This window comes from Trypanosoma grayi (genome assembly GCF_000691245.1).
Source record: "Trypanosoma grayi strain ANR4 Tgr_650_V1, whole genome shotgun sequence".
NCBI classification, from domain to species: Eukaryota; Euglenozoa; class Kinetoplastea; order Trypanosomatida; family Trypanosomatidae; genus Trypanosoma; species Trypanosoma grayi.
In genome coordinates, this window is record NW_008826269.1 from 529 (window position 1) to 9,954 (window position 9,426).

Consider the following 9,426-nt stretch of genomic DNA (forward strand, 5'->3'; position numbering starts at 1 on the left):
GCCATGGCCGGCAACTCAACTGCCGGTGGCTACGGGGCCAACAGCATGCTGAACGATACATCCCATGGAGTGCATGACAACAGCAGTGCCATGGCCGGCAACTCAACTGCCGGTGGCTACGGGGCCAACAGTATGCTGAACGATACATCCCACGGAGTGCATGACAACAGCAGCGCCATGGCCGGCAACTCAACTGCCGGTGGCTACGGGGCCAACAGCATGCTGGACAACGCTCCATCGGGGACGCAGAGGAACAGTAACACAACGGCAGTCAATTCGACTGGCGGCTATGGCATGAACAGCATGCTGGACAACGCTCCATCGGGGACGCAGAGGAACAGTAACACAACGGCAGTCAACTCGACTGGCGGCTATGGCATGAACAGTATTCTGAAAGATGGTCCGTCTGGAATTCAGAGGAACAGTAACACAACGGCAGTCAACTCAACTGGCGGCTACGGACTTAACAGCATGCTGGACGATTTATTCTCTTAGCATGTAGTGAAAGAACGCTTCTGAGTGTTTTCCTCAGTTCCTGAGATTGGTTGGTTTATGGCACTGCGATGACGAGATCAAGGTGCTTTTTTACTAAAGTTAATAGGCCGTATTCTCTTGTTGTGTTTGGGTCTATCAATGTGAATGTCGAGGAAGCTGTGGGTGGTACAGGCATAGATATATATATTTTTTTTTGGTTGGGGACCATCCGGAAGCATCTCATGTATTCTGTATTATTTTGTCAGGAACTCCATATTTCCACACAAATTTATCCATATAGACGCAGCCAGCGTAGAGCACGGGTTATTCTATGATTTGTAGTGTGCTTGGAGAGTGAATGTAACCGGATATAGGTTTTATATATGCAATATCTTCACGGTTGGTGATTGACGTGTCTGCAAGACTTGGTGGGGTGTGGCGGCGCATGAATAAAGCCGCTAGATTGCAGCGAGGCCTGCAGTGGCCACTGCCACCCGGCGGCTGGTTCGCCCCCGTCCCGCCCAGCCCCTTTGCCCCTCGCCAATGGTACTTCTGATAAGTGAAGGTCGCATGCATATATGTTTTCGCTTAGACTAGATGCTTTATTGTTTTGGGTATGGATGGAGCATTGCGGCTGCACACGCATAGTTCCTGATTGTTTCTACGCTTGGTTTTATGTGGCTACTTAACAATTTTCCGTTCACTTTCTTTTTCTGCTGACTTCCTGATTGGGATGCATGGTAACGGATGTTCCTCTGACCTTAACCCCTCCCTCGCCACGGGCCGGACTTCAGCCGTGTTCGCTAGATTTGCATGTGACCATTTCTCGTTTCGCATCAGCGGCGCTGCACCGCTGTGGATTCCCTGGCAGCATTCTGCGCCACTGCTTGCGTGGGGTTCCTTACACACTCTGCTCTGGGCTTATTTATTTTATCCAGGAAGACATAGACAGCGATGGGAAATCATGCTGTGCCGATGAAAAGGACGGCAGTGCGTCTCGTCATTGCGTTCTTCGTCATGACGACAGTGTTTTTCGTGGTTGATCCGTTCGACATGATTGCTGTTGACCGTGGTGCGGAGCTTGACACGCATCAACTTCACCGTGCCCTCGGCGTGGATGGCCCAGCGCTGCGCTACATTACACCGAGTGTTCTCCGCACGTGGGCCGAGCGTGACTTCCTGATTGTGTTTGGCGTCCCGTCGGTGGACATCGATGCGAGGCGGAGGCGCCGCAACCTGCAGCGGACGACGTGCTGGCGCTTCCTCGACGTTGCGACGAAGGCGAACAGATTCACAGGCGCGATGCTGGTGCTGTACATCATGGGCCGGCACCCGTCGCACAACTACATATACTCCGCAGAGCTGCTGGAGGAGGCGGCGGAGTGGCAAGATGTGATTGCGCTGTCGATGAATGACGCTTTGCCCACGACAAACAGAACAATTGCCAGTGGGCTGTTCTGGGGTATGGAGGCAGAGATCGGCATGAGCCGCAAGACGTTCCTGTGGTTCGACATGGCGCTGCGCCTCTTCCCCAAGGTGCCCTACATTGCGAAGGGTGACGATGATATCTTTATGCGTGTCCCACAGTACCTAGCCGACCTGCGGATTATGCCACGCCGCGGGCTTTATATGGGTGTTTATGGCATGAGTAAGTTTTTGATTGAGCAACGCTATATTGATGTTTTTTTCATGATTGGATTCTGTTACACAATGGCGAGAGACGTTGCGGAGCAGTTCGTGTCATATGAGCCACTGCGTCGTCTTGTTTCTATACCTTACAGCAAGGAGCGGGAGAGTGAATTCCGCTCCATCCACATGGACCACGAGGATTGTATGGTTGGGCGGGTGCTGTTAAATGAGCTGAAGTACCCTTCCGTGGTGATTGCTGCAGCTGCCCCGTGCCGCTACAATGATGCCCGTAACCAGACTGGGCACTCTTTGGTGACACCAAAGTCTGTTGTCGTTCACCACGTGCTGGAGAGTGACTACGCTGAACTGATGGATCGTTTTCGCAATGACACAAATCCCCCACCGTCATCATTGTGGAACCGTGGGAATAATTTCTCTTATATCTCCTGTGACCCCTGAGGGGAGAAGGGGAATTTCGATACTTTCTTCCGTTGAACGATGTAGAGAGCTTCGTTTTTTGTTTTTGTTTTTATACACAGGAGAACGAATAGCCGTTCTTCTCTTGGTTTTATATCTGTAATGAGCGAGTGTTGTATTGTCATATACCTACAGCCCCGTATACTTAACTATTGGACGGTCTGTTGCTCTTCTGCTGCCCTTTTTATGTACAATGCAGCTGAGCGACGCACGGGTAAATTTTATGCGTTTTTTTTTTCTTTTTGCTTTTTCCATTCAATGATCGTACAGTGCGGAAGAACGTATATTATCTCTTTTATTGGGCAGCAGACCGCTATCGCCGGTGGCCCATTTTTTTTTCTTTGTAGGATCTAACTTCCTACCCCATGAGAACTTGTTGCCTTTGCTGATCGGTTTTATTTCTCTTTTGTTTTACTCGTGGAAGACACTTTTACCATGAGTGCGGCAGACATCTTTGTCTTCCCACATTTTCTCTTGCGTCTGTGCACGGAGTGTGGCGGATAAAGTCAGGGTAGAGGTGCGGTGGCAGCACAATGCCACGTCGGCCCAATGCGTTGAGTATGACGGGGCCCAAACGCTTCTATACCGCTGTGATGGGCCTCATACGGCGGCGGAGTGTACGCAAAAGGGGGGGCGGCTCGGAGTCCCCCGGCAGTGACGCGTCGTCGAGCGGCTCCACGGAGTCCCCGCCGCCCGCCACCGTCCGCAGAGAGAGGCAGCAGATGGGGAAGGGTGTGCAGGAGAATAGCACGGGGCAGAACGTGCCAGCGGAGAAGTATCGAGAACAAGATGATGTGAATAGTCGTGGACGGCGGGGCACGTCTCGGAGTTTTGGGAGCCCTTCGGCTCTGGCGCGGGTCAACGGGGGCCCTCGAGAAGGTGCTCCCGGGGGATCTTACCGGAATGGTACCATTTATTACGATGACAATTTGTCACCCGACGAGATCCCCTCCGAAGGCGGCGTGGGTGAAGGGTCTTTGTATATAGATGGCTCCCAGCCCCAAAGAAGAGAGCCGCAGCAATCGCTGCGGAATGGTTACCACTCTTTATTTAATCAGCGGTTGCCCACCATTGTGAGAAAGCCATTCGGTGGTACTTGCGTCAATGCAACGCGAAACGATACGACCACTAGCTTGTATAAAGCGCCGCCTTCTGATCTCTCGATGTATTGTCCTCAATCGGAATCGGCGTATGAAACAGAAAACGTGGGGATTTATGGAGGAGTGGAAGGCTCGTTCTTCTTTCCATCCTCTGGTGCACCCCAAACTGAGGAGGATGTGAGAGAGGCACAGCTTGTCTTACCGCCACTGCACGGGCAGTCTGCAAGTGGTATTTATTCCACACTAAATGGCCCTCCGGATACTTCCGCTGTAAGCAGCAATGGCTGCTCTTTGATGCGTAGTCGCGCCGACGTTAGCGGAGCGCAAATCCATTCAGTGGGATACTCGAATCCCTACAGCTCCATATTTGATATTCAGTGCTTTAATCGAAATTTGGGGGCATATGATGATTCAGATAGTGACGACACGCAAAGCAGTGGTAGTGATAGCGACTCCTCACAGGGAAACTATACGATCGGCCAACAGCAGAACGAAGGACGTTCCATTATATCCCAGTATAACACAAGCTATACGGAGTTCCCTTTGAAGGGGGAGAACATGCGTCCGGACGATGCGTTCTTGTTCTCGGAATGGCTGGAGCACAGCCAACTATCACACCGTGCGCCCATGCAGGGGAGGCAATACAACGGCAAGGAACCCCTAACCAGCGCGCACGACGACCAAGACAGAGGTGGCATGCGCTTTGGCACGGGAGGTGTGACGCAGGGGTCCGCTTGTTACTTCCTGCCCGAGTGGGAATCCGTTCCTCAGACCCACAATGTCACCATGCGAGCGGATCCGCGGACTTTCAAGCGTGTCGACTCACCAACGTGGAGCCTCCTCTATAAACTAGACGTCACAGAGAGGGGTGAGACGAACGGCAAGTCCGTGGCCCCTGAACGGGGCGCAGTCAGTAGTATCCCGCTCTTCCCCTGACACCGAGCCTCTGGCGCTTGGGCACGTGGTGATTAGATTTCTAGTTGTTGTTGTTGTTTTTGTTCGTGTTTATGGGAAAGGAAACCGTGTGGGTCAGGCATGCTTCTCCCTCACGCAGCTCATTCAGGGTCATTTTCCTTATCACCTGGTCCACACCTCCCTCTACAGTCGCCACCATCACTTCTTTTTTTAAATTGATTTTTGCTTCCTGTTTGATTCCTGAGCTGTCCTGGCTTCACCGCCGCATGGAGGCGGTGAAGCCGAGGACAGTGATGTGTCGCTTTGGTTGTTCTGCCATTATTTACTTCCCGCTTTTATCTTAATCCTCTGTGCCCGATNCGCCCACCGAGCAAGTGGCTGCCACCGGTGGGGGCACTGTGAAGGGCGAATGAGGTGCTGAGGCATGTGAATGAGTGGTCCGTGTTCTTGTCATCCTTTCATTGTTAATGCCAACGCTCCACCGTGGCTTATTGGGCCCGTGCTGGTCCTGCTGCTCTCGGGTGGATGAGCGCGATGACTTGGCATTTCTTTGCTGCTGATGATGCGTGCCCAGTGCCTGTGCTCTTCCCTTCTCCTTTCTTTGCTGTCATCTGAAGTGCTGCTGGTCAGTGCCGCGCTGGGTAGGTAACATCCGCTGGTGTCTGTGCGAGTCGATCACATCCGCATCGCGTTGGGAAAGGTGTGGTGAGGGATACCGCGCGAATTGCACTGGGAACGGAGTTTTGGTGGGACAGCAAGTGGTGCTTTACTGCAGGAAGGGACAATGCCACGATACGGTGTGCGACAACGTCCACCGCCTTTTCAACGGCCACGGCGTGGATGCGATTTTGTTCTTGAAGGCATTCCCATCCTGGAATCGCCGGATCTCTCCAGCGACGACGAAGTGAACAACAACCGTTTCCGTCCCCAACTCGGGTGGAGGCCTCCAGTACGCGCATGTCCTCCACCCCCGCGGCGTGTGTTTCCGCAGCATCGACCGAGGGCCCCAATGGGAATGCCATTGCCTTGGCCACAGCCACAGCCACACCCGCAACGAATTCGACGTCGATTGCGAGATCGGCCAGTACGGCAACGGCTGAGAGGAGGCCATCGACAAGACAGAAAATCTGCCAGCCACCAAAAGGAGAGAAGTGTGATTCGGACTGAACATCTGGTGGTATCCTCTGATGACGACCACAGTGAAGGCGTAAAATGCTCCTTGTTTGTGCATAACAAGGAGGGTTATGTGGACGATGAGGATGAGGAGAGCGATGATGTCGATGATGATAATATGGTTGATACGGTTTCGGTATTCAAGAGACGCTCAGCGCATTCCTCGCGTGGGACTCAGTGCACTCAGCTCGCTACCACACTGTTGCCTGAGGCAGTGAAACCATCGTTATTCGTTTCGAAAGCCAGTTATGTGGACACCGGCTCCGAATATTCAAGTGAGGGTGAGGATGAGGATGAGCTGCAGAAGAGGTTCGCCTCACATTGGACCAGTACTTTACGCAAAAAGAGGTCCCCATCATGGGGGTATGAGCAAGCGAGTTTCCTCGGCTCGGGGCAGCTGGTGGCGGATGAAGTCCCAACAGCAAGTAAAAGCAGCAGGGGGGCAGATACAGTAACGTCACGCAACGGAAATTACAACAGTGCATTTCAAAGCACGGAAATGGTGGCATCGACGCCCAAGACGCATACGCTCTCAGAAGAGAGCACATGGGTGCGCGACTCTGACATCGATGGCACACTACCCTCCATCGCTCCTCGTGCGGTCTCACGGAGCAAGACGCGGGCCAGCACAGACAGGAACGCCAGCCGCTTCCCCACCAACGCCACGCTTGTTGAATACCCCTCCCTCATGAGGATCGGTGAGGCGTACAACGAGAGCGAGGTGTCGCACGGCTCGAACGACGTGTGTGATTCCTACTTCCTGCATGGCACGTGGACTGGAAAGCGACACGGTCCGCTGGACAGCTTGCAGTTGCCGGGGGGGAACAAAGAGCAAAAAAAGGAAGAAAATAAGAAGAACAGACCGGTCTCTCCCCTACGCCTGGCGACGATGTTGAAGACGTCTGGGGAGGATGGGCTCCGTGCGGGGGTATATGACAAGCTGAAGTCGCTGAAGGACACTTGCGTCACTGAGAGGCCGGCGGTAGATCGGCCGACCAGGGAGCGGCCTGCTCGATTGGATGACGAGAAGACTTCCACATCAGAGGACACGAAAGAAAGGCCTACATTAAAAGCACCGCGTACCAGAAAGCACACCTTCTGTGCACTCCAATGACAGCATGTCGGAAAGGATAGTCAGGTTTCTTTGTTCAGTAGAGGGAGGCGTGTGAGACTTGGGCACTCCGTCGCAGGACTGACGTCACCAGTGATGTGAACGAAGCCCTGCAAATGACTTTAAATACTATTCTGTGACTACGAAATGCACAGAGACAAAAAAACACGTAGGAGCGCCGTCAAAGCGCCGCGTTACTTTTAAAGGCGGTTTTTGCTTTTGTTGTTAAAGAGCTGTATTTCTGTGTTTTTGGTGCCTTTTTTATATTGATTTTTTTCGTTTTTTTTTTTTTTTTCATTTTTACGTGATCATACCCCTGGGAATCTGCGAAGCCACTGTGAGCCCTTCATTAGTGCGCTCCCTCTCGATGCTGAACGTGTTGGGCTGCTGTATCCCGGGCGTTTATCCTCCCCAGGTGCCACCATTGGTGCTGGTGGTGTGACGCAGCTGTGGCCCACGCGCAGCCATGGAGGGAGAGAGCGTATAAGTGCTTGGGGTGGTGCGTTATATTGTTTTGGCGACGCTGTGTGATTTGAATGTGTTTTTCGTAGTGTCAATTAATCCAGCCTGCCTCAGACGCCATCCAACGGTGACAATATGTTCAAAGGTGCTAGCAGGAGTTGGAAGGTGTTTCATCTAGTGGATCAACATATGCGCAAGCGTACGATGTCCTGCGTTTTGGTGCAGGGGTCTGTTAACCTCTTCACACAGCTCTTTCGGATTTATTCTTTTTCTTCCATATATCACCTGGTCCACACCTCCCTCTACAGTCACCACCATCACTTCTTTTTTTAAATTTATTTTCGCTTCCTGTTTGATTCCTAAGCTGTCCTGGCTTCACCGCCTCCATGCGGTGAAGCCGAGGACCGTGATGTGTCGCTTTGGTTGTTCTGCCATTATTTACTTCCCGCTTTTATCTTAATCCTTTGTGCCCGATGCGCCCACCAAGCAAGGGGCTGCCATCGGTGGGGGCACTGTGAAGGGCGAATGAGGTGCTGAGGCATGTGAATGTGTGGTCCGTGTTCTTGCCATCCTTTCATTGTTAATGCCAACGCTTCTCCGTGGCTTATTGGGCCCGTGCTGGTCCTGCTGCTCTCGGGTGGATGAGCGCGATGACTTGGCATTTCTTTGCTGCTGATGATGCGTGCCCAGTGCCTGTGCTCTTCCCTTCTCCTTTCTTTGCTGTCATCTGAAGTGCTGCTGGTAAGTGCCGCGCTGGGTAGGTAACATCCGCTGGTGTCTGTGCGAGTCGATCACATCCGCATCGCGTTGGGAAAGGTGTGGTGAGGGATACCGCGCGAATTGCACTGGGAACGGAGTTTTGGTGGGACAGCAAGTGGTGCTTTACTGCAGGAAGAGACAATGTCACAACACAGTGCGCAACAACACTCACCGCCTCTTCAACGGTCGGGGCGTGGACATGGGCTCGTTCTTGAAGGCATTCCCATCCTGGAATCGCCGGATCTCTCCAGCGACGAGGATGAGGAAGAGGTGAGCAGCAAGCGTTTCCGTTCCAAGGGCGTGGGGAGCCTCTTCGCGACGAACGATGGCAGCTTGTTCCCCATGCCTACGATGCAACGAGGACAGTCGCAGCCACGTGCCACATGGGGTGAGACCGGCGAGATGAAGTTGCGGGGACGTGCAGTTGTACACTGCGGGGAAGATGAAAACAACACCGGCATATGGATGATGCGTGACTTTGATGACGGATATAGCGGTGGTGAGTGTCAGCTTGAGAGGGAATCTTCTCTGTTTAACGAACGCCCACTGGCCCAGGCGTCTGTTCCATGGAGCGAGCTCAGGGCGCTGCGGAAGGCGGAAGCGCTGTCAACGTCTGATGCGCGCGTAAAAGAAAGCGTGGACAATTCTGCCGAGTCGGTCAGCGAGTATGAAGACGTGGAGAGTGACTCGACGGATTCGAGTGAAAGGGAGCGTATGCTGCAGCAGCAGTTCGCCACGTTTGTAAACAGGTCTTCGCGAACGTCGCGAAACGCCGTCTTCACCGTGCTGCGCGATGCAAGTTCCCTTGGGGCGGAGGGCTCGCCCCTAAACCGCGCACCGGTAGCCGGTGGGAATGGCGATGATGTTGTGCAATATGCCTCAATGCCACGCTGGACGTTTATCATTGGCAGCGTCCCGCGGGGGAATGTGCGGGCGCAGTTGGCCAGGCAACGCAGCAGTGACTACGACAACTTTACTTCTGGCAACTGTCCATCCTTCATGGCGCCAAGTAACACAAACAAGCAGAAGGAGTCAACGCTCGTGCGCGCGCCACAGCCTTATTCGGGCACATGGAGTGACTACTTTCTGTGGAGTCAGTGGAGCGCCTCTGGAATTAGCTCGCAGAGAGATCAAGAAGACCAGAAGCAGCCGACGCAGAAGCCGCTTTCCCCTTTGCAGAGGTTACATGTGGATGAAAATTCATTTGGTGTGGAGTTAGTTCATCTTAACAAGAAAAAGGAGACTCGTGCGGGTATGCCTTCAGGAAAGGCGGGTCAGCGGCAAGCACCAAACGTTATAATGACCGCTGAGGAAGAGCATTATCCG

The 9,426-nt window shown here is 53.1% G+C and overlaps 5 protein-coding genes across 5 annotated transcripts; 4 read left to right on the forward strand and 1 right to left on the reverse strand.

The window, feature by feature from the left end:
- Nucleotides 1-3: 3 nt before the first annotated feature.
- Nucleotides 4-495, forward strand: DQ04_06501000 (hypothetical protein; the record flags this gene model as incomplete). Its single annotated transcript, XM_009314736.1, has 1 exon — nt 4-495. The coding sequence occupies one exon, from the start codon at nt 4-6 to the stop codon at nt 493-495; it is 492 nt and encodes a 163-aa protein (XP_009313011.1).
- Nucleotides 496-1,428: 933 nt separating this feature from the next.
- On the forward strand, nt 1,429-2,562 carry DQ04_06501010 (UDP-Gal or UDP-GlcNAc-dependent glycosyltransferase; the record flags this gene model as incomplete). The annotated part of the gene is made up of 1 exon (XM_009314737.1): nt 1,429-2,562. The coding sequence occupies one exon, from the start codon at nt 1,429-1,431 to the stop codon at nt 2,560-2,562; it is 1,134 nt and encodes a 377-aa protein (XP_009313012.1).
- Nucleotides 2,563-3,113: 551 nt separating this feature from the next.
- On the forward strand, nt 3,114-4,616 carry DQ04_06501020 (hypothetical protein; the record flags this gene model as incomplete). Its single annotated transcript, XM_009314738.1, has 1 exon — nt 3,114-4,616. One exon carries the CDS (start codon nt 3,114-3,116, stop codon nt 4,614-4,616), a length of 1,503 nt encoding a protein of 500 aa, XP_009313013.1.
- Nucleotides 4,617-5,379: 763 nt separating this feature from the next.
- On the forward strand, nt 5,380-6,882 carry DQ04_06501030 (hypothetical protein; the record flags this gene model as incomplete). The annotated part of the gene is made up of 1 exon (XM_009314739.1): nt 5,380-6,882. One exon carries the CDS (start codon nt 5,380-5,382, stop codon nt 6,880-6,882), a length of 1,503 nt encoding a protein of 500 aa, XP_009313014.1.
- Nucleotides 6,883-8,606: 1,724 nt separating this feature from the next.
- Nucleotides 8,607-9,005, reverse strand: DQ04_06501040 (hypothetical protein; the record flags this gene model as incomplete). The annotated part of the gene is made up of 1 exon (XM_009314740.1): nt 8,607-9,005. The coding sequence occupies one exon, from the start codon at nt 9,003-9,005 to the stop codon at nt 8,607-8,609; it is 399 nt and encodes a 132-aa protein (XP_009313015.1).
- Between the last annotated feature and the right edge of the window lie 421 nt (nt 9,006-9,426).